General features: G+C 41.6%; 1 protein-coding gene across 2 annotated transcripts; it reads right to left on the minus strand.

The window, feature by feature from the left end:
• Positions 1-2127: 2127 nt before the first annotated feature.
• Positions 2128-21765, minus strand: LOC117468458 (sodium- and chloride-dependent betaine transporter-like). Of its 2 annotated transcripts, XM_034112584.2 has the most exons (16): positions 21684-21765; positions 21154-21354; positions 20450-20584; positions 20065-20205; positions 19774-19885; positions 19127-19189; positions 18440-18569; positions 17811-17945; positions 14696-14799; positions 12937-13061; positions 11302-11414; positions 11087-11224; positions 10404-10506; positions 3298-3398; positions 2705-2851; positions 2128-2583 (listed from the first exon to the last, which is right to left on the minus strand). In XM_034112584.2, the coding sequence occupies exons 2-16, from the start codon at positions 21341-21343 to the stop codon at positions 2410-2412; spliced, it is 1911 nt and encodes a 636-aa protein (XP_033968475.1). In that variant the 5' UTR covers positions 21344-21354; positions 21684-21765; the 3' UTR covers positions 2128-2409. The 2 variants fall into 2 exon arrangements, with proteins under 2 accessions (XP_033968475.1, XP_033968476.1); XM_034112585.2 differs by lacking the exon at positions 21684-21765 and having other exon boundaries at positions 20450-20519; positions 21154-21228.
• Positions 21766-24903: the final 3138 nt, after the last annotated feature.

The following is a 24903-nucleotide window of genomic DNA, read 5'->3' on the forward strand; positions in this document are numbered from 1 at the left end:
GGGGGGAAATAACGTAGGCTATCTTTAGATGCGGATTTTGTTAAACTAATATGATTAGGCTGTGGACCAACACTATACATTGACGGGGAAGGGGGTAGCAATAAAGATAACACCATTAAACAGTTACACAACATAACAGAAATAATATCGATAGCAGCGTCCCTAGTAACCACCTTGGTAACAATGAAAACGTCGCGATTTCCTGAAGTAATCTTCGTAATAACTAGCAAACTAAAGATCATGTACATCCACTGCACACATAATCTGAAATAACAACTCATATTTCTCGCATCAAATGACATCAAAACGCATTTTAATGGCCAAACTAACTTTAAAATAGGCATTTTACACCTAGAATAAAACGAAGTTCGGCCATGTTTTCTTTTTCTGCAGGGAGACATTTAAAGATCACGTGACATAGACGCCAGCCATCGGAATGAATGGTGAAAAAAACGGGGTTTGTCAAACAGAGCACATGGTGTAGGCCAAACGATAGCTGGGGATTCTGGGTAGTGTAGTGTCTTCTGTCATCCTTTACTCAGAAAACATATTTGTTTCTCCGAATCGAAGGGGAAAAATACAAAAGCATTGTACACAATTTAAACCAATCAATGTTGTGTAATTAACAAGGATAATCTGGTGTTTTTTAGTCGATGAGTAGTGCAGATATCACTGTAAAATCAATCGACAGTAAGAGGAGTACTTACTTCCGGGTGTAAAATTCTCCGTTATCCAATGGGAATGGATGCTCACATTGCCTTTAAGGGCAGCCGGCATAAACGAATGCCGTGCTTCCATGAGCGTCAAATCCCGACGCAGATGGGAATACATTGCAATCAGTTGAAAGCTATTTGCGTCCCTTTATGACGCTGAAGGAGACTAGGAGCGTCACAATTGGACGCCACGGACACTGACCAAACGTCGCTATTGGACGCTTAGGGAGTGAGAGTGTGTTGCAATACAACGTGCGGGCTGGCTTGACTGAGTTTTCCAAAGTGGGGGCTGGCTTGACCACAGTCTGCAGTGTTTACCCAGTGTTTTTGACATGAAACCTTTTATTTCACCTTGCTATGTGTTTTTAACGTATATTAAAAAACGGGGACATTTCCGGGTACAGTTTCAACCGGGGACAGGCCAATACAAACGGGGACTGTCCCCGGAAAACGGAGACGTCTGGTCAGCCTATTTTAAAGTGAGGTTTTGTTTTGTTTCTTATTTAGTGTAATAGTATGTATTCCCCTGTATGCAATTAGACTCCTTTTTTAGAGTCCTCCTTTTGTTGGTAGGCCTACTTTATCTAATTCTGCACCCTTTTTGGCTGTTGTTTGTGCCAGGCTGCCTGTCCTATTATTTGTGTTACCCTGCTATCTAAAATAAACCCATTATACCAATTCCAACTGGTGTGTGTTGTTTTCCTCTACCCCTAGAGGTCATATATAAAACTGCAGGTTAAAACTCAAATGTCCAAGATGCATGTTTTTAAAGGGGAAGTACATCATTTATATACATCAAAGTCTGAACCAGAGGGAGCTCCATGAGGTAAGATGATTTACCTCTTGACTTTAAAATTACTCAAAAACCACGCCTGTTTGCTACCCTGGCTCCTAAATGATGGAATGAGCTCCAGACTGCAGAAACTCTGCATATCTTCTGACGCAAACTGAAAACGCATTTGTTTGGACTGTACCTTGGCAATTAAGTTATTGCTGAAAAAAAGAAAAGCACTTGTTGAGTAATTTAGGCCTTGTAACTGATGCATCAGCACTCATGGTATGTATGATCTTTCTTGAAGTGAATATATTTGCACTCTTTGTTGTTGTCCGGAGTTTGACTCTTTATGGTTTTTGCACCCATTGGATTTGGATAAAAGCGTCAGCTAAATGTTATGTAATGTAATGTAAAATAATCTGTAAGAATTAAGTGAGCCAATCAGAACTCCATAGCCTACTCCATTACTAGCATTATACACCCAATTCTTGACGAAGCTGTCTGTGTTTAAGATGCATTCTGGGTAATGTAGGCCCTAGGATCAAGAGAAGAAGAACGCCTGGAAGAAAAAACGATGTCTGGGCTTCTGCTGCATCAATATTGATTGTTTATTCATCCTGATTGTAGGTCATAATATAGGATTATATTTGATCATAGGAGTGCAATCTGTGAAGTACTTTTGCAAGCCATTAGGACAATAGTTGCAAAAAATGAACATTTAATGAGACTTTTCAATTATTATTTATTATAAAAAGGGTTAAGACTTGAGAACCAATATTAAAAAACATACATGAAACATCATGAATACATTTATACAAGTTTGTATATAAAAAGAAATGTGTTTTTGTCACATATTTGTACAGTTTAAAGATGACCTCTATCTGCACAGTCATCAGCTACAGGTCTGTTTATCAATGACCATCAAACCATGGGTTCCTCCATCTCCCTCTTCTCTCTGTTCTCCTTGTTCTCCTCCACAGGCCTGTTTGGTGGCGGCTGTGCCTTGAAGATGGCTTTTTTACAAAGCGTGAGAATGGGCTTGTCTGGCCGAGCCTGACGCAGATCACTGGATGGAGTAGTCATGGTATTGGGATTCTGATTTACAGCGAGGAGAATGCCATTAATATCAAGCTCTCACCACAGAATCAAAGTTAAGATCTGAGATTAAAAGATAATACATTATTATTGAAATCGGCCAACAACTACTGTCACTCACCTTCCACTGTGAGATCAAAATGAATGCTGGGATGCTTATCAGTGGAGTTAAGACAAGTATCGTGCCCAATATGCCCCAATGTGAACCGATTGTATAACCATACACGTAGACTTCTTTTTTTATACTCAAGTCATACATCATTGTGGCCTAGAGGAGAAGAAGAGATCAAGTTAATGCTGAATTGTAAATCAATTGTTGCAGTGCAAGAAAAGAAAGAATTCTGACCAATAGAAAGAAGTGGAAAGAAAGCTATTTGTAATTTCAGGAAGCACATTCTTTGTATCAAATGTTATGTGTTTTTGTGATTTATTTAGCCTAAACATACAAGAAAACTGTTTTAATTATCAATACGAATAACTAGGAGGGCTGTACAATGATATTTTACTGATCATTCTGTGAGGTGTGTTAATTAAATGACATAGGTGAAACACTCAGCAAAGATAGAAAGCAAGGAGAGAGAGGAAGAGGAAAGGCAAAGATCTGTTTTCAGAAGTAATATCAGGTACAAAATAATGAGTACATATGAAAACATAACAGGAAATACACATTAAAGTAGATGAATGAAGTATAGGAGATAAGTGTGAGTATCTCACCCAACAGATGAGCGGCGTGATGAACATCCAGCAGTACTTCAGCACGGGGAATGGTTTGTATCCGATCATGTCCTCAATGTTGTCATAGAAACGGTCCGCACCTGGACAGAAAGTGTAAGCCAACCAAAAGGATCAAACTGGTTTCATATTTGAAACAAAAACACATCGGGTCAATAAATAATAAACCCAGAGAAATGGCTTAATCTTTGTGAAATCCTGAGGCATCTTTCCCTAAACCTGTCCATACTTGATTGACTAGTATTGTACGATTTTTTTTTTAAAGAAATATTTCCATTTAATGCAACGTAACCACTCTACTCCACCACAATAACTTTATATTGAAATTCTTGTGCTTGATAGTTACTTTTCAGATGGAGATCTTGCATACAAAACTTTAAGTGAGTTCATTAAATGTATTGCATTCTGACTAAACTACCCAATATTATAGAAAGTAGTTGAAAGGAACTCCACCTTGAGAAATTACAACATGAAAGGACCACCTTGATAGTAATACATCAACAATTATTATAACGCAGATGCTATTTACACCCTTGTGACTATAGTGATCAAATGTTATTTGCACCCGGGTTTATGTAACCACATATTGGCTATTTACAGCCGGGTGTATATAGCATTGCAGACACACATAAACCCAGGTATCCATAGACATTGCCATTTACAGCCGGGCATACATTTGATTATGTTTTAAATCCATGTGTTTTTGGAATTGTATTTGTCTTTGATTACTAGTAGTACATACAAGCAGAAGAGAAAACTGCAGAAACAGGAGCGGTGCACCTAACAACATCCAGAGATTGATTTGTGGGAATGCATAACAGTAGAATCATTTGTCAAAATGATGGAGGAAAGCAGACACAGCTAAAAAAATGACACAATAATCCACCCCTGAAACTACCTTCACGTACACAGTGAAGGAGGGAGTAGTCTCATTTACATTTTCATAACACAGACTCACTCAGAGTCAAATTAATGGCTAAACAACAAAACGTAGGGATGAGGAAGTAGCTGCAGAAAGGATATATCACTCTGCATTGGTATATAGCAGAAATAAATCAATTGTTTTATTTAGAGTATGCAATACAGATGCTCTGAGAGATGAGATGTACAGCATTATGAGAACAGAGGAACTCCACCCACGTGTTGTAATTTAGCCAGTAATGAAGGTGTGGGTGGCAGAGAGAGCTCAGAGGATTTATCCAAAATGATGAGTAATTTCAGCAGGATATATAACCATTGAAAACTTCATTACATATTCTAAATGTCTATACTGTATTTAGAGAATAGGATTAGCAGAAAGCCACAGGATGTTGTATCAGTCCAGTAGATGACTCACTTCTGGTTTAAGAAAAACCCACAAACAAACACTACGTTTTTCTGAGTTTGTTCATTTGACAGTGTCTCCATAAATGAGTTGCTAAATATGCCAAGAAAAGACAAAGAAACCATTCAAGTTGTTTCTTTGTGTTGCATCAATTGGGTTTTGCTGAAAAAACTGAAAAACAAGAACACAGCTCTCCTTCCTGTGAGGTTCTAAGGACCATTGTAACTAAATCCGGCCGACCCCTCCCACCCTGGACACAAACTGTTCACCCCCCCCCCCTCTGGCAGAGGCTCCATCAGGACCAAAACCTCTCGCCACCTGAACAGTTTCTTCCCCTCCGCTACCGGCCTCTTAAACAAGGCCCGGCCCCCCCACTGACACTTTACCTCAGCCACAACGCAGACTTTCTTTATACGCATATATTATATTCTATAATTTATTGCATTCTATTTTTATGTAAATTACTGCTTATTTTATTGCAGTGTTCTTAATATAGTTTGCTATCTGTGTACTTTTTTAAATCTTTGTTTTTATTTTTATGTATGCACCAACCAATACATCAAGTCAAATTCCTCGTACGTGTGAACCTACCTGGCAATAAACCCATTTCTGATTCTGATTCTAAACGTAAACCGTTTTAATTGTGACCAAATGTAGGTCAGCCATGTTGTAAACCCATGAATGTAATTAAAGTCAAATACAAAGGCTTAGCTGGAAATATAAATGGTTCAAGTTATGGGCCTAAACTCTTGAATATGTCCTCAATGTTTATATACTTTTTTACCTTCGCCAAAAAGGTCATTTGTGACGCATTCATGTGGCATCGCAAAATGAGTTCCGTAATGGAAAATATATCCTGTGAACACAACCTCAAGTCAGAACAACTATTTGAAAAATCAGCATGTTGTAAGGACATTGAGCAACAAAATAGAACACATGTTCCCACAAAATAAAACAAATGTAGCAGGTCGGGGGACAAAACTAAAGAAATATCCATTAAAGGAGTGGCTAACACCTGAGAGCTGGAGGAAGGTAATCAAGACCATAAGTCACACCTGAGAGCTGAGGAGGAGGAGGAAGGAGATCTCACTCAACTGCAGACAGAGAACAGGAATGGAAGCTATTGAACCCAGTTGGATTCTTCTGGACTCTTTCTGAACCACCAGGCGGTTTTTTGAAGATCACTGAACCCCGGGGCTGGTGGGGTAAACAAATTCACCTTCAACACCACAAATGAAGTTAACTTATTAACATAGGTTCAGGAGCATGGCCACGCCTAAAACCCCGTCTCTAACCACGGCCACCCCTATTTATATCCGGCCAAACTTCCGGCCACTGCTTGTCTCCATTCTTTCAAAGACAGATAGGCAGACCTCGGTTCACGCCGCGCGTCGTCACGGTTCAAACAAGCTTAAACGCTACTACTAGTACGATTTAACTCACCATGGATCCCGAACTGCTGATCAACCCGCCGGAGTCAGACGAAAATCTCTTCGACATCGGCTATCCGCCATCCACGGCTCAGCAGTCGGATCAAAGCCAAGCATCCGAACGGAGCCGCTCGGCAATCAGTGTCCCACACACCAGCCGCCACTTCCAATCAAGCTCCCCCAACGAAATACCTCCAACTCCAGATAGGTCCCAGGCTTCGTCTATTCCGCCAGCGAGGGCAAACAATCGGGGCCACAACAGGCACAGCCAGCTCCAATTTCCCCATCACCAGCAGCCTGCCCCATTCGCAGCCCCCGGCCACTCGCCGCGGCGCACTCGACACGCCTCTCGCCCGCGTTCCGAAACGGAGCCCGAATTCATGAAGTGGACAGTCATTCCACTCCAACGTTTTCCTGAAAGAACATGGCATCCACTTTCTCCTTGTGCAGCCAGCTCTAGCCACAGCAACACCACCTCAACACAACCAGCCTCCTCAGTTTATCGCCCTTCTCCCGTGTCCCCCATCTTGCGCCAGCAGATTCTCCTCGATAACTACGTACACTTAGCTCAGCTACTACAGCCATCAATCATCAACACTAGCCAGCCCAGGGAAGGTCTGAGGTCTAAGGACTTAACCCCTGCAGAGTTCGCCCTAGCTTTTTCCCTTTACCACAACGTCATCTGCTCAGTCTATCCCACAGGTAGAACCGAGTTAGACGAGTACCTCTTCATAGAGCTCGACATGGCCTTACGCTTCGGAGGTTCAGGTTTCTACACCTACCACGTCCACTTCGCTAGCCAAGCCGCCAGCCACATTAAACAGTTTAATCAGGGAACATACTGGCGCGCTCTGGACTCTGAGCTTTACTTCCGCATCTTCGCAGCACGCGCATCCCTTTATTGCCAATTATGCGGAGCCCCCTCCCACCCGGCCTCAGCATGCTCAGTCAGCACCCCACCTCCTGAACCACCACGCTCACTCCCTTTTCCATCAAGAGGCAACACCTCAGCCTTCAACCGCCTATCATCCCATCATCCCTAGGCCCGCAAACAAACGTTCATCAGCCAATGCCCCCGTTTCAAAGGGCGTCGACAGACGCGGAAGGCCAATCCTCTACCAGGGAGGCAGGATGGTGTGTAACAACTTCAATGCCGCCTAATGCACATCTGCTCTTTCTGCGGCGGCCCTCACGCCAGGAGCACCTGCCCCCACAATCCAACCACACCAGCAGATTGACTAGCACGGCACCTCAGCACACCCGTCAAGGTAAACGAACAAGCTACCGCCTTACAAAATCATCCAGATAGACAGTTTGTTTACTTTCTCACCAATGGCTTCACCCACGGTTTATAACCAGGCATAGAGATACTGCCTGACACATCTCACATCTGCCACAACCTTCAGTCCGCTTTAACAGAACCTCACACCGTCGACACCTTACTGGCCAAAGAAGTCAAAGAAGGATTCATGATAGGCCCATTCGATAATCCCCCCTTTCCAGTGTTCCGCATCAATCCAATAGGCATGGCTACTCAGAAATACTCCGGAAAAAAGGCTCATAATAGACCTGTCTTCTCCACACGGCTCAGCCATCCCGAGAATTAACACATCATTCCAAGCCCTGACTTTTCGATGCAATACGCACACATCGACCACGCCATCACCCTCATCCGCTCAGCAGGCCGCGGAGCATGGCTTTCTAAAGCAGACATCACCAGTGCATTCAAAATCTTGCCTATCCACCCAGACTTCTGGCGTTTCTTCGGAGTTTACTGGAAGGGAGCATATACGCCTCACATTCGGCGGCAGAAGCAGTCCCAAAATCTTTGATTCCCTTTCAGAAGCTCTGTGCTGGATCTTGACAAACAATCACAGACTCCCCTACGTGCTCCGTCTTCTCGACGACTTTCTCATCGTCACTCCACCATCCTCACCCCCCCGCCATGGGATGAACACACTCATACAAACATTTTCCGACCTTGGCATCCCTCTGTCTGAAGAGAAAACCTCAGGGCCTAGAACCTCCATTGAGTTTCTAGGCATCACCCTGCACTCAATGTCTTTCCAGGCTTCTCTATCCTCAGAGAAAGTACAGCGCATCACTCTTCTCTTGTCAAACTAGTTACAGGCAGACAGATGCACGAAACGGCAACTGTTGGCCCTCCTCGGCCACCTAAATTACGCCATCCGCATAATACCACAAGCACAACCTTCTTGTCCAACCTGCTGAACAGAGCGGCGTCAGTTCCCTCCATCCACAATCGATTAGTTCTCGACGATGCATGCAAAATGGAAATGCATCTTTGGCAGGATTTCTCGTCCTCGTGGAACGGCATCTCCTTCTTCTATGACGAAAATATAGTACCTTACATTTCATATTTTTTCCCTTACCCTTACCCACCCCCCATTTTCCCTCTGCTGGTCTATGGCCTTGTAGAGGGTAACGGGAGAGTCGCTTAAGTAAGCGGGGGAGTGCATCTGACGAAGAGAAAGGTTGTTGTGCTCCCTATCTCTGTTTCTTATCCTATATCTAATAGAACTGCTCGGGTCTTGATAGATTGAGTGGGGAAGTTCATGAGATCTTTCTAGAGGGTTATCAAGAATAACTTTTATCCAATGACCTTTTCCCTCTCTGTCTGTGTCTGTGTATTCTCTTGTTCCGATTAACCCAGCCAAATCTTTTTTTTTGTATCTATATCTACACCGGGATCCGGAGTCGAGGCTGATCCTCTTGCTGTAGTCCTGTGTCTTGGATCCTCTATCCTGAGTTCTGGATTAAGTCGTGGACTTCGGGTCGTGGCTGAATCTGTCTCTGCGGTCCTGCCTTGGGTCTCCTTATGCTGCTTCCCTGATGGCTTCCACAGGATTGTAGCTGACATCCTCGTGGATTCGTCTTCTTATTACAGACGCATGCATTTCCTAACATTCGGTCTATATGCTGTAAAATGTATTATCTCTTCGATTTACACACGGCATCTATTGCACGTCTGTCCGTCCTGGGAGAGGGATCCCTCCTCTGTTGCTCTCCCTGAGGTTTCTCCCATTTTTTCCCCTTAAACTGTGGGTTTTCTCTGGAAGTTTTTCCTTGTACGATGTGAGGGTCTAAGGATAGAGGGTGTCGTTTTTCTCATACTGATATTCTGAACAATCTGTGCTGTTGTATTTGCTATAAAGTGTCTCTACTGTAGGCTATTTTTATTATATGTACAGCACTTTGGGTCGACCAAAAATCGTTTATAAATGTGCTATATAAATAAAACTTGATTTGATTTGATTTTCTCACCGAAACAGGGAAAATGGCCACACGTTTCTGTTTCCAGAAACACTTTCACAACATGTTGCATATTTCGGGGTTTTTCTCAGAACACTATTCGAGCCATTCATTCCGCATTGGCGCAGCGTCCACAGCAACGAGACTGGGCATCTCTGATCAAACCATCCAGGTCCTGGGCCGCTGGTCATCCCAAGATTACCACACCTACATCCGCAACAATCTTAACGATCTCAGACAGGCACGCGCTCAACTCAGTTCCATTTAATCTGACTCTTTTGGGGGCCCGTAATCAGCCCAAGCGGATCATGCCGGAGACGGAACCCCCACTCTGAGTCTCCCACTGCACGGACCACAGCACATCCTCCCAGACCAGAACATCCCTTCACCCCCCTCATATCATTCATTTGTTACTTCTGCAATAAACCTACAAACATCACACTGTTTTGGCGTGGTTCCTGCTAGTGAAATGAAGTTAACTTGTTAACATAGGTTCAGGAGCATGGCCACGCCAAACCTACGCTACACAATGATGGGGAAAGATTTAAATATGAATCTGTGTGCTTAGCTGCTGGTGGATATTGTCACAGATTCTCAGAAACTATGCACCAATAACCTAAGAAGAGTGTATCTGAAGCATATGTGGCGCATATGCAAAGCAATGGGGGGAATACAATTATGGGAACCTTATTCCAAATATTCAAGAACAAAAATGAACACAGGATCCATTCATCTTTTCAATCTCATCAAAATGACCTGTTTTCTTTTGTCTGTAGATCTCTTTTAAATATAATTTATATTACAAACTATACCGTGGATATCAAAAGCTGGTTTCTTACAGATAAGATTTTACAGATACAGTCAGTTAATTACACAGATGACACAAATGCTGCTGTCAGAATCGCATGAGCTCAAGAAATGTAATGAAGGTACCTAAAAGCTAAATCCATCAGATATCTAGTTCTTCAGAAATGATTTTAAACATTGCAGCAGTAGTTCAATGCTGCATACCAGTGCACGATACAAAGCAACGTGCAGTGATGGCCAATGGCATGACTTACCATACACCCAGGAAATGACAATGCACTCAAAGCAGGCAATAAAGAGGAGACTGATTCCACTGGGGCCGTAGGTGTCAATCAGCTGGAAGACGAACATCCCTCCCTGAAACATGAGCATGAATATAATTACTGCCTGAGAGTAGTCTGCCTCCGACCACCTGTCACATTGCAGTTTACACCGAGTGTCGTCATTTTTTTTTAAATCAGCATATGAATTATTGGTAATGGCTGAACATGTGTCCATCAAAGTGACGTTTGACCACCAAAATCAAATCAGTACTTACAGCCAAGAAATTAGCACCAAATGTAACCGCAAATGTAAAGGTGGTTGGTCATGGACATTTAAAAAGAATCACCTTATATCAGCGCTTAATGAAAAACGAAGGGTATATGTGAACGTTATAACAAGTCTTTTTATGAATAATTCAGAAGCAAATGTCATGACATATCTATCCAATAGCTGTCTCTCTAGCTAATACTGGACCAATTTAAAAAATAGTTATGTGCATAGTCACATAGACACAAAGATATGGACAACTAGCATCCAGATTAAGAAAAGAAGCGTCCCTTGAACATACCAATAAAGATCACACAGTACTGCGAGTGCTAATCTACAGTATGTCTATGCTGTTATTGGATAATTAGTATCCCCTATGTCCTTATTTCACGAAGCAAGTCCTCACCTCAGTAAGGCATGGCAGCCCCAGCAGGAAGCAGACGACAGCGATGACCAGGACCAGGATCTCCCTGCGGCCGCGCCTCCTCAGCTGACCTGGGAACATGTCTGTGAGGCCTGTGGCCAGGCTCTCCACACACACAAACTGTGAGGAGGGTAACACATTAGCTAATTTAATAGTGAGGAAACACTGCATACCGTATGATAAATGACATACAATACCTGTGAGTCCAGGCCGAGGAAGAGGATCATGAGGAAGAAGAGCACAGCCCAGAAGGATGAGCCAGGCAGCAACGACAGAGCCTTTGGATAAGCGATGAAGATCAGACCAGGACCTGGAGAAAGCACATAAAGGATTCTATCAGCACATCAGAGTGTTAGGGATTTAGAGTCTTCTAACATAGCCATTCCCAACATAAATCTGTCATGAAAGGTTGTAGCCTAATAATGACAAAAAATAAACATACTTTAATGGAAGATAAATATGTTATCCTGTCATCTTGACCCCTCACATTTTTCACATGACTCTTTGAGGTGTGGGCTGGAGAATTCCTGTTTTAACACATGTATTAATAGCTTCAGTTTAATATATGCCGTTTTATTGCATGTTGCTTCCCTAAAAAGAAGGTGGACATTCAACAGAACTGTGTCTGGACGTTATATGCCATCTTGTGGGCATTGGTGGTTGTTGTCACGGCAAACACTGAAGCCATAATGTGAGAAAGTAGATGGCAACTACATTCACCCCTGATCATTTAAGTTTTATAATCCACAATGTCAAATATTTGTAGTACAAAACTATTGGCAACAATATATACTTATACAAAAGTAAAAGTAGTCTACTTATACAAAAGTAGAATAATATATATGATATGTTTTATAATTATTGATCATTAAAGTGTTATCAAAGCTGGTAAAGGTGCTAGTTTTAATGACTTTGTATACTGCAGGGTAGCTTGTGAATTTACTCCAGGTGGAACTAACGTCTGATTTAACACTTGGTTATATTATATATTTCACATAATTAATAAACATCTGTAAAGTAACTAAGGTACTAAAGTAATGTAGTGGAGTAAAAGTACACAATTTACCTCTGAACTGTAGTGGGGTAGAAGTGCAAAGTAGAAAACTGTTGATATACTCAAGTAAAGTACAATTGAATTGTACAGTACTTCAGTTACTGTAGTTAGTTACACCACTGTTATTTGGTATGTTTTCAATGCTGTTTGGAAATAACAAATAATAATTTTGAAGTTGTCAAAAACAGTAATTGGCAGATTAATTGATTTAGAAATAAGGAATAACTGCAGCAGCAGTTTTAAGATATTTCAATACAGAAATACTGTTTTCTCCACACTTTGGGTTTGTTTTAATGCACTGATATCATGTGTGGCTCTGAACTATGTACGACCTTGCCTCTTTATGATAGGAGCAGGCAGGGCATTTCAGGTTGTTGACCTTTATGAGGAGACAGGCACATACTTGTTGTCTCCTACATTATCTCACAACTGCTGGAAGTCCGGAAGTCGCAGATGACCCATCGCAGATGACCCGACTTTCCGACACCCGTGGCTGATATTCCGACAACCGCGGCTGCGATTTACGACTTTGTTGTTATCTATCTCCGTGTTTTGGATTATATAAACCTGATGTTTTTTGCTGCTCCGTTGAGCAACATACCCCATGTGTGTGAGTTAACCCTTATCCTTTGTATGTGATTTAACTCTGTTCCTTCTTGCAAGAATAAACTAGAACCTGATTATTGATTCTCAACCTGGTGTGAGTGATATTTTCCTAACAGATGCGAATGAAGTCATATTAGGAGGAAATTGCTAAAGGATGAAGGAATGAACTCACCGCTACTCGCCACCTCTTCTATGGGCAGGCCCATCTCATAAGCCATGAAGCCCAGCACGGAGAACACAGCAAAACCAGCAAAGATACTGGTGGCGCTGTTCAGCAGACACAATGCCAAGCAGTCCCTGCAACACAACAGATGTGTGAGGAGTACTGAGATCACAATGTAACTCAAGTAAAAGTACTCATTTTCCAGTATGGCCCATATCAGATTACATATTAAATGTTTATATATAATATTAATAATAATATACGTAGTATTAATGCATTAATGTCAATGTTGCACTTGGTAAAGGCGGGGATTATTTAAATTACTTGATATACTGCTGGGTATTTAATGGTTGATTTGTATTCTGTATTATAAATCCCAAAAACTACATTTGTAAAAAATAAATAATGTAGTGGCTAAAAAGTAAAAAAGTAGTAAAGTAAAAGTATAAATTAGCATAACATTGAAACACTCAAGTACAAGTACCTACAAATTGTACTAAGGTATAGTACTTGAGTGAATGCACTTACACCACTGCAGACCAAGAAGAAAAAACTGCACTGTCAAAGAGGAGGAGAAACCCCTTCTCGGTTAGGAGACCCCCGGTTTAGGGCAGCATTAGGACCCACAATCCCTAACCCCCTTTTGAATCTTAATTATGTCAATTTTAATAATCCAAACAACTGAGCATAGCCAGAGTCAAACACAAATATCACAGCTGTGATATAACAAGCAGCAAAGCACACGTCGTAGTTTAGCATCAATCAAGGCCAAATCAACCACAGTTACCAAGAAACTACAGCTTATCTTATCCATGGTTTCTACTTCCCACGACATCGGGAATTCAAATGATCAACTGCTGTCAGCCTTTTGAGGAAGGGTGTTCTTACCTTACTCTACTAAGCAGACCTTCAGAGACCACCAGAGAGACCAGGAATTGGGTCGAGATGTACAAAGTACAAACCGGTTTTATTGGGTTTTTACAAAAATAAAGGATTACCAGATCCAATAAATTAAATGCAAAGTTTAAGTCAGGCACAAGGTCCAAAGCTCAAACAGCCTAAAGCTCCAAAAACGGTCCTAAGAAGCCCCCAAAAAACGTCCGTTTCTCTTCACACATCATCTTTTATAACCGTTTCCGTCTTTGAGTAAGAGGGAGGTTGCATAGTTTCAGCTTTTACTAATGAACAATTACAAATCTAAAATCTAAATTAAACAAAAGAAGATTAAACAATATATATGAAAGCAGAATACATTGACAATGTCATATATGGAATTAAACTTATTTTAACTCAATATGAAAATATGGAAACTCAATTCAACAAAACATTTTAACAGTGATATAAACGTATAAACAATTGTAAGTATTATCACTAAGTTCTGATGCTTCCAGACGTTAGAGCTCAAATCATAATGGAAGTACACAGTGCACTCTCTTCCTGTGCACAATGTACTTTTGAAGTTGTAACTGTCCTCAATGTGTCAAAAACCACAAGGCCTTCATTCCCAATGTAAAAACAGTCAGTGTGAGGATGTGCTGTGTGTGTGTGTGTGTGTGTGTGTGTGTGTGTGTGTGTGTGTGTGTGTGTGTGTGTGTGTGTGTGTGTGTGTGTGTGTGTGTGTGTGTGTGTGTGTGTGTGTGTGTGTGTGTGTGTGTGTGTGTGTGTTGTGTGTGTGTGGTGTGTGTGTGTGTGTGTGTGGTGTGTGTGTGTGTGTGTGTGTGTGTGTGTGTGTGTGTGTGTGTGTGTGTGTGTGTGTGTGGATGCTGACCTGTAGCAGTTGTTGTTGTATTTGTTGTAGCTCCCCAGAGAGGTGAGGACTCCCTGACACACGGCGTAGGAGAAGAACACCTGAGTCCCTGCATCCAGCCACACCTACAGAGGAAGAGATTTAGGAGACAACTCAGACGGACCTGGGATGTTGTTAAAATAACCTGACACATAGCTCACCATAAACTACTTTCCTAACAAGATACAAATTGACCTTTATTAATCCCTGTAGGGAAATTCAGGTGTCATAGCAGCAACAGAAAGGAACACAGATATGGAATATACACAGGCATAATAAGATTAAAAGTAAAAAAATAAGAATAAACATGATCCTCTGCGGATCTAAGGTCCGGTAGAGGGGGATGGGGCACAGAGTCGCTTATCCAGGCGGGGGAGTGCATCTGACGAAAAGATAGGTTGTTGTGCTCTCTATCTCTGCTTCTTATCCTACATGTTCACCCTGGACTAGAGGGGAAGCGTTCTTGGACGCCTTTTCAGCTCTGTTTCTTACTATATTCTTCCTACCCCGTTTACCTTGAACTATTCTAGGAGAGTGTGTTGACGTTGACTCGTTGGGCCTTTCCTCCTGTACTTGTTTGTTCCCCCGTTCTTTCCTTTAACTGAATCTAGGAGAGGGCATTTAGGCCTCTCTACTTCCTTTTGTTGATTAGTTTAGTTTTTCACCCCCTTTCCCTTGAACTAATGTATACAGGAGAGTGCATTTACGTAGTCACGTTGTGCCTTTCGGTGTATACTTTGACTTTCTGTCTCTTTGGAGAGTGCTAGTACGTTGGATACGTTGGGCCTTTTCACTGTTGCCCCTCTTCACTAGTATCCCATGTCGCCTCTTTATAATTTGGGTCTTCATAATTTCCACCCTATTTTAAGGGGAAGCATGATGGTGCCTTTTCATTTCAATTTCTGGCTTTGTGTTTCTTCACCTCTTACTCGTTTAATATTTAGGAGAGTGCATTTACGTAGTCACGTTGTGCCTCTCTTCCTGGCTGTTATTTTCATACCCTTGTTTCTCTGAGAAGAGAATAAATACTATTCTAAAAAGGAGCTGATACATGGTGTCTCTTCACTTGTACACTTGAGGGGTCAGAGTTCATATGGTGAGGGATTCTATGAGCGGTATGCGCCGGCCTGTGCCTTTACCTTGGACTTCTAATAGAACTGCTCGGGTCTTGATAGATTGAGTGGGGAAGTTCATGAGATATTTCTAGAGGGTTATCAAGAATAACTTTTATCCAATGACCTTTTCCCTCTCTGTCTGTGTCTGTGTATTCTCTTGTTCCGATTAACCCAGCCAAATCTTTTTTCTTGTTTTGTATCTATATCTACGCCGGGATCCGGAGTCGAGGCTGATCCTCTTGCTGTAGTCCTGTGTCTTGGATCCTCTATCCCGAGTTCTGGATTAAGTCGTGGACTTCGGGTCGTGGCTAAACCTGTCTCTGCGGTCCTGCCTTGGGTCTCGCCATGCTGCTTCCCTGATGGCTTCCACAGGATTGTAGCTGACATCCTCGTGGATTCATCTTCTCATTACAGACACATGCATTTCCTAACATTCGGTCTATATGCTGTAACATGTATTATCTCTTGGATTTACACACGGCATCTATTGCACGTCTGTCCGTCCTGGGAGAGGGATCCCTCCTCTGTTGCTCTCCCTGAGGTTTCTCCCATTTTTTCCCCTTAAACTGCGGGGTTTCTCTGGAAGTTTTTCCTTGTACGATGTGAGGGTCTAAGGACAGAGGGTGTCGTTTTTCTCATACTGATATTCTGAACAATCAGTGCCGTTGTATTTGCTGTAAAGTGTCTCTACTGTAGGCTATTTTTATTATATGTACAGCACTTTGGCTCGACCAAAAATCGTTTATAAATGTGCTATATAAATACAACTTGATTTGATTTGATGTATTAACAGTATGGATAAAAATAGAAGGGTTCTGCGACATCCTTTTTTTGTTACTGCATTCACACATTGCAGCATGTTTGTGTCCGTTTAGGTGTGGGCGGTTGTTGACATGAATGTCTTTCAGCTGTACTCGTTCTGACAGCATATGGTTAACATTAGAGGCACAACACTGCTGTGTACCTGGCCTTGTGAAAGATAGAGCTGGCACGGCTCCAAACATTCACCAGGCCCTTACTCAGGCCCCATGGTGGTCCTGACTTATTCCAGCCTCAGGTCAGAAGTGGATGCTTCAGCCTGTGGCAAAGGATCTTCACTTGTGACTGGACAAAGAAGACAGTGTTGTGGCTTTGAAAGCATGTGCTTTATTTCAAAATCCTTTTGCTCTGGATTTACGCACACACATAATAGAAACATAAAAGGAGCCCAGATGTAGGACAGGACTCTGTTACGATTTCCTCTGTGGTGCAGGCAAAATTCCATGAAAGGCAGCTGAAGGGAGACTCATTAGAAACACATGTTTTTTAGGAGTCTGGCACTGCTTAGCTCTGCTTTTTGACCCAAAAGTGAAAATGCTCACGGTTTCTACTTATGCTTTCTTCCACAATTACAAGCCGAGATACCCACAATTGTTGAGAGGTCTAGGAGAAGATGTTCTTACAACAGCAGCCACAGCCTCTTGCAGGACGATGGTGTTCATGTTGCACAGAGATCCACATACCAGCAGAAGAAAAGGAAGTGAGGGGGGGGGGTTGTCTGAGGCTCTAGTGACCCTATGGTGATTAGCTTTGACCCCTGAGGTCTTGCTGTGAAGTGTCAAAGAGGAGTCTGTGTGCAGATGTCCGTATACTCCAGAGGAGAGCTTTTTTTTTTAACAAACTTCTCACTGAAAATAAATCATAGTTTGCTTTTCTTGTTAAGCCTCTGTCTTGGGAACGGAAACAAGATTCAAGGCAAATAGAAAGGGGGGTGTTGGAGAGAAACAACAGGACACCATCCTGTTAGAAAACAGTAATCTAAAAGATAGTGACATATTGAGAAATAAAAAGAGAGATGATGCTCTGTTCGGTTGTAAAGCCAACCGTGCAATTGTACTAACGCATCGTTCTGCAAGCCTTTACTTCAGTAAATACAGAATGTCTGTCGTGTGCATCGAGTTTGTCATGTATTACAAATGATATCTTGATTAATGAGTTCTTACATTTGGATCACTGATCTTGCTGAAGTCTGGGTAGAGGTAATACATCAGTCCCTCCCACGCTCCTGGGAGTGTCACTCCACGGAAGAAGAGGATCAAGAGCATCAGGTAGGGGAAAGTAGCTGTGAAGTACACTACCTGCAAACAAAAGCTAGGTTAGGATGTCATGTGCAAACTTAAACACTTTAAATTAAGTCTCTATGGCCAAAATGCCAAACACGGCCAAAATGCTAACACGTCTTACCGAGAATGTTAAAAGAGAAATAAAGTATAGCATACAAATCTGTAGTCCATAGGAAAGCTAGATTTAATCTGTGTGATCAATTATGTTAAATATTTGTATAAAATAAATATGAATAACTATGAGCACTGCTTCCTGGGAATCTCTGGAGCATAGGTAAACAATCTTAATGAATTAAAATGACAACAGTATCAAGAGAGGCAATTACAAAATGCTAATTTGCACATCGAATGGCTATTGCTTCATACATGTTGTTATTCAATTATAAAATAAAATGTGCATACACTAATTATTCAAGATCAATATCAATCACCAAAAAAAGGGAGATACTTATATGTATGCAGCTGAATATCAGGGGCAGTACACACATGTATGCTAAAGGGGTACTCGCCTTTCCTGTGGTCTTGATTCCCTTAAAGATGCAAAAGTACACCATAACCCAGGCAAGGAGGAGACACAAAGCCAGGTCCCAGTTTAGCTTTCCCAGGGACCCATCATCTGGCAGCCTTAACACACGGTGCCTGGGGGGAGGAGATCCGACACGTAAACACATACAGCTACATCCTCTGCAAATGGCATGCAGAATAATCGACGTACGGATGTGGAAGGCAAACAAACACAATTTGTTTCTTCTTCCAAAAGCTGTTACGAATGCTTCATGGAACACATACTTTTTGTGTCTACAGCGGTGAGAATACATTCAAAAAGAGAGAACATCATCATAAATACAGATGTCAAAATCAGCCTTGGTCTATTTTGGAGAGCTTCAGAACAGATTATAAAAATGTCAGTGGAAAAAGCACACCTTTTTCTCATCTCGCAGCACAGAGTGATTTCCCAATGTCTACCCTCACAACATTATCATGTGAGCAGCAGCCAATTGTTCTAAATATCTGAAAAGGAAAAAAAAGGGATGTTTGTTCATCCTCATGTTGAATAAGCACCCCGACAGAAAAAATGGCCTCTTGGTATCTGTGAGGCATTAAGCTCTATTATGAGGTGTGTTCAAGGACAATGCCATCACATATTTCCTGTTTAAATAAGTTACAGTAAGTGTGTGAATGAGTGTGTTTCTCACATCCAGAACTCCTCCTCCGATGACTTTCCCAATAGGAAAGGCATGTCATCGATGGTGGCATTTCTAAAAACAACAACAGAGGCAGGTAAGTTGAAATCAAAAAAACTATTCTAAGCAATGCTTGCAGTTTTAATTTTCTGAACACTTTCACTCACTTTCAACCATCTTCAAGGGGGGTTACCATCATTTTGTTATAATACACATTTGAAAGATGTTATTTCCTTCAGGCAGAGCCAAGCTGTACAGTCGTTATGCTAAGCTAAGCTAACTGCTTCTGGCTATGTGTTTCATATTTACCCTTTGAGTGGTTTTGAACTTCTTCATCTAACTCATTTTAGTTTTTTCTATTTGACAGCCCACTTCCAACAACTTTCACACACACAATAATTCATCAGTAATTATTGTGTTTACGTGTCACCCTCACACTGTCCAAAGGGAGCAATCATAAGTAGTTTATAGTCATTTTAATCACAGAAACAGATGTTAGGACCTCCAGCTCTGAACACATGAAGGCGAGGGTGTGTCAAACTGCTATATCTATGAAAGCCAAGAATAATCTCATGTTTTCCAATCATCCTTATCAATACCATCTAAATGATTTCAGCAAGTGATAGTTCACTCATGTACAGCTTGACAATGCAGCTTACGTCCATGATCCAAAGTAGTCTGGTGTGCTGATGTTGTGCAGGAACGACCAGTTGGAGCCAGCTTGAAACAATTCGCGGTTGGCAAAGCCGCTTTGGTGATCGTAACAATTCTCTACGAAAGTAAAGAAAAAGAAATTAAGGCGAGACGGATGTTGCGTGCCTAAAAATCATAAAAACGTGAAGGAGAATGCATGGTGAGCTTCGTCTGAAAGAAAGCAATAAGCACACAAACAATCAAATACAGACGTGTTTAAACAAGCCAGTGTAGATGTGTCACAAAGCATGGCTCACCAGTGTTCCACCAGTTGTTACATGTGGACCAGGGCAAAGGGCTCTTGAAGGAGCTGTACAGGTAGAAGATAGCCCAGGCCAACACCACGATGTAGTAGATGTTCAGATAGAGCACTATCACTCCGGATGCAATCCCCACCCCTGCAGGACACAGTATATATAACATTAAATACATCTGCACAATTGCCACAATTTATGTATTGCCTATGGTTATTTTTAAGCAACATTGGATGATTGTAATAAAGATACTGAGAAAACAAGCTTAAACAAAGCTTGCATTGTTATTAATGGTTGACCACTCGTTGACCTCCTTGTTGCCGTTAAGAAACATTGAAAGTATTACATGGAAAACATGCTTTTTATACAAGGTTTGTCTTGTGTTTACCCTGGAACATGGGGCTTATCTTCCTCCAGGCGGTCACCCCACTCTCACTGGTGTACTGGCCCAAAGCAGTCTCCAGGAAAAACAAAGGAATGCCACAGAAGAAGAGGAACACAAAGTAAGGGATGAAGAAGACGCCTGCAAATATATAGATGAATAGATGAAGAAGAGTCGTATTTGATGTAAGGATCCACAAATATTGGCATGCTGCACACACATATAAACACATGTGGGATGAAAGGGCCGATTCTTAATTAAATACATATTTGCTGGATTTACACGATCTTCCATTCTACTTGGAAAATGACCCCTCTACAGAATCATGAACCAAAACCAAAGTAAGCAATTGTTTTCGGATTCATAAGTGTCCGTCCCAAAGAGGGGAAATGTACATTGTTACAGCAAAAGTGAAATTAAGACGCATGCATAAAATATTAAAGATAAAAATACAATTAACAAAAACACACATGCAGGGACAAAACAACGTAATAGTAACAGTATTTAAACTGATAGAGTGTAGCTAGTATAAAGATAAGTATAAATGGGATATTTGAAATGTGTTTTGATTTTGAGGACAACAATGGAAATGAAATTAAAGTGTGTTGGTTTTCCTGGTTTTCATGTGGACACACAAACACATCATCAGGCACCCACATCTGTAAATCCACCTCAGCATCTGGCCCATACATCCAAACCAGGTTCCTCACCTCCTCCATTTTTGTAGCACAAATAGGGGAAACGCCAAACATTCCCGAGGCCAATGATTTCTCCAGCCATGGAGAGCAGAAACTCCGTCTTGTTGGCCCATTTCTCCCTGGGCTCACCCTCTTCCACGGGAGCGCCTTTTTCTGGCCCCGACACTGGAGCAGGGGCCCCTCTGGCTATTTTCTCAGTCATGGTCTCTCAGTCTATTGTATGCATAATAAACACAAGTGAAATGCAACCATGTCTGTGAGGTTCTCCCCAGCTCTTGTGCATGGGAACAAGATAAAAGGCACTTTATTCATAGTTTTATTAAATTGTCCTTCTTTGTTTGAGTCTATGCCAAAAACATGAAACTCCCAAACGATGTACTGCTAGACCTCTGCTACTTACTGCTACTATGCTGCTTACTGCTAGACCTACTAGACCTCTAAGAAATAACTCACTGAACATCCGTGAAGTTTGCAAAAAACAACCATGACAACATAATTAAACATGTTTAGCTTCTTGGGAAATATTTAAATGTGTAACTCACCAGTGAGCTGCAGCGAGCGCTTCAATACAACCTGACCAAGAACATTAAGAAAAAGCTTTCTTCTGAAAAAGGGCGTGTCCTGGGCTGTACCCCCGCACACACACACACACACACACACACACACACACACACACACACACACGCACACGCACACGCACACGCACACGCACACGCACACGCACACGCACACGCACACGCACACACACACGCACACGCACACACACACACACAGTACACACAGTACACACAGGGGCGTCGCCTGGGGTAGCATCCGGGGCTTTAGCCCCGGATGTTTTTTCTTTAGACCCGGGCAAATTCTCCCTCAATAATATAATACATTAACCTACTTTACCTATAGGACGGACGTTAGAATTGTAATTTCCCATGTTCAGTGAATGCAACACAGAGGCAAGACGACGCCACCAGACCAATCAGAGAGTTGCATGGAAATAAACGTGTTTTATTGGCTGACAGGTACGTACCTTTCCTCTGTGACAATGTTTACACTTTAAAGTTTAAACTGTCAGCCCCTGACGCGGAGATTCTGAAGATGGACATTAGACATTTCTTTAATAAAAAAGACGACAATTCTCAAGTGGTGGCTCACACAACAACCCCAGAGCCACCACCGGAGCCAGGTGAACAAGGTATGTACCTGTCAGTAAACGTACAAGTTATGTCAACATGTAAGCAAAGCATAAATTATAGCTACGTTGACGTTACTTTGAATCGCGCGGGTAAGCTAAACCGTTAGCAAGTAGCTATAGCTAGCCAGATATATTAAATAAACACTTTGTCATACAATCTAAATGTTGTGTTTTTTAGCGTTACTTGGTGATTTCAAAGAAAGCTCTCTGGGAAATGTTGATTTACTGTCAGTGTTCGACATCAAGCTAGAAGCTACCTTACAGTACACAGTTGATCCTGAGTCCTGTCAGTTAAAGTGTTTCATAGTTAGCTTAGCTAAGCATCAACCTAGCACTGAAATATATATGGATGTTATGTGACAGTATTTCTGAGAAAAAGTCAGCTGAAATGGTGGCATAGTTGCCACTGCTTTACGTGTCGACAGCATGTTTGAACTAGGGATGCCAGCGATTATTCGATTATTCGAATATTCGGTCGAATAATCGATTATTATTCGCCAGGGCTGCCGAATAATCGATTTTGATCATGGTCATTTTCTGGCAACCCTAGTTTGAACGTATTTGCAGCAGTAAATGTGGCTGTCTGGCCACTGACGTTGCCATAACAACACCTGCATTTAAATGTGCAACCTCTTTTTGTGACAAATGTTTGCATGAAAATATAATTCTTCTGATTGATATTTCCTATTGACAGCTAGTTTCTATGTGAACATTATGAGATGGACAGCCAGCTAACAAGCTTTTTATACAAATATTTCAGATCAAAGCTAATCCAGTGGGGCTCCTGAAAGGAGGAAGGGACACTATGCTCCCAGATATTAAGCCTTGACCCGCATCTTAAAATTGATATGATCAAAAAATGATCTGCATTGTCGGAGGCCTTTTTTCCTCATTATCATGTCAAATTGTACAGCTTTCCTTAGTGTTGAATGCAGAAAGATGACTATATTAGAGTATTAAGTGAAAATGACTATATTAAAGTTTTAAGTAAATATATTAAGTGAATTACTCAAACTGCATTTGTATAGGAATGATTCTGTCCTATTGGCAGATAACTGTTAACAGTGATATCTACAAGAGGTTTCCAATGTACATGTAACTATTTTCAATTGGTTAGTATTACATTTTGTGACAGTGTGGTGACACTAACTTTAATGAAGACAAATGTGTGTATCTTGAAATTCATTTATTTGACAGAGCTGGAAACTGATTGACTTACATACTTGTTTGTGTTTACCCACAGTGATCATAGATGAGCCAAACAGAGTAGAGGATGAAGAAAGGGGAACAGGAGAAAGGGACACACAAGAAGGAGATACAACAGGCAAGAACGACAATGGAGACAACAATGAACAGGAACACCAGAACAGACAAGAGTCAATGGGTAACATGACTGATGTAGGGACTGCAGATACAGGGCCAAGGCAAGTGAGACATCACTGCTTTCCATCCAGCATGTTTGGCCAGCAAAAGAGATCATTTCAACAGCAAGAGATGAGGGATTATTATGTCCTCCTTCCATCCCTTTTTTCTGTTTAGTTCTGATAACTAACAACTTCTAATAATTTGACATAGTTTATGATTTAATTGGAAAATGAAGTGTTTTTAAATAATAAACCCGTTTCTGATTCTGATTCTTTGATTTCTTTTTGACATATGGGTGTTGAGAGATGTATCATATCTCTTGATGTTGCTCTCAAAGTGCACAAGATTGATGCTTTTAACTTCAGTATTTAAAAAAAATCTTCCTGGGTGACCCCAGAGGAGGTGAGTTCCCCCCAAAATAGCACTTTATCTCTGCTTATGTAACTCCGGTGTAGTGTCCCCTTGGCAACAGATCACTCGGACCTGGTGATTACTTTCCTGCATTTCAATGGACAGCATATAAAAAGGACACGTGAGCTGCATTGCTTAAGAGATCCTCACATGCTATCTCTTTTACAAAATAAGTGTCCAGTCAACAACAAAACATCAGTGATCGTATAGTGGTAGTATCTTTTTCACAAGCAATGTGAAACATTACACTTATACAAACTGGTGTACAAAACTCACATACCTGCGTTGATCTCCTGGAGTGTCTCTACTCTTTCTTCTCCACATCTCTTGTCCACCATCAGAGATTGCAAACATTTCAGAAACAGCTAGAGGTAGGGGACAAACAACTTGTTCGCTGGGCATGTCAAAAACCTCCCTGCTTTGATCAAGACTTTAGGAAGCCTTTCAGCCCCTCTAGCAAAGGGACTGGAAAGCAAGCTTTGAAAATGCAGTACCATCTACATGCTGTCATGTTCCAGACACTGCTCTCAACCACTCAGGGACTGCACAAATACCTGCAGAAAGAAACACTTGACTTGGTGTAGGCAGTAGATTACAAAACAGCAGTTGAGAACACACTGAAAAGTTACCAAAGTAACGAGAAAGCACATGAGGTCTATGACAAGACCAAGGCCCTGTGCGATGATCTTGATATTCCCCAAACTGTGACACAGAGGAAGAAGCGTAGAAACATGGTAGACTTTGTAGTCAAGGCATCATGTGGAGCAATGTGAAACATGAAACATAAATAAACTGGT

This window comes from Pseudochaenichthys georgianus, chromosome 23 (assembly GCF_902827115.2).
Source record: "Pseudochaenichthys georgianus chromosome 23, fPseGeo1.2, whole genome shotgun sequence".
Classification (NCBI taxonomy): Eukaryota; Metazoa; Chordata; class Actinopteri; order Perciformes; family Channichthyidae; genus Pseudochaenichthys; species Pseudochaenichthys georgianus.

Excerpts from the sequence above, each read along its gene's own strand:
- LOC117468458 (XM_034112584.2), bottom strand. The coding sequence starts at position 21,343 with ATGACTGAGAAAATAGCCAGAGGGGCCCCTGCTCCAGTGTCGGGGCCA. Across the intron at positions 18,570-19,126 it reads TCGGAGGAGGAGTTCTGGAT|GCACCGTGTGTTAAGGCTGC; the intron begins GTGAGAAACACA and ends TCCTCCCCCCAG. Across the intron at positions 2,584-2,704 it reads TTTTGATCTCACAGTGGAAG|AATCCCAATACCATGACTAC; the intron begins GTGAGTGACAGT and ends GCTGTAAATCAG.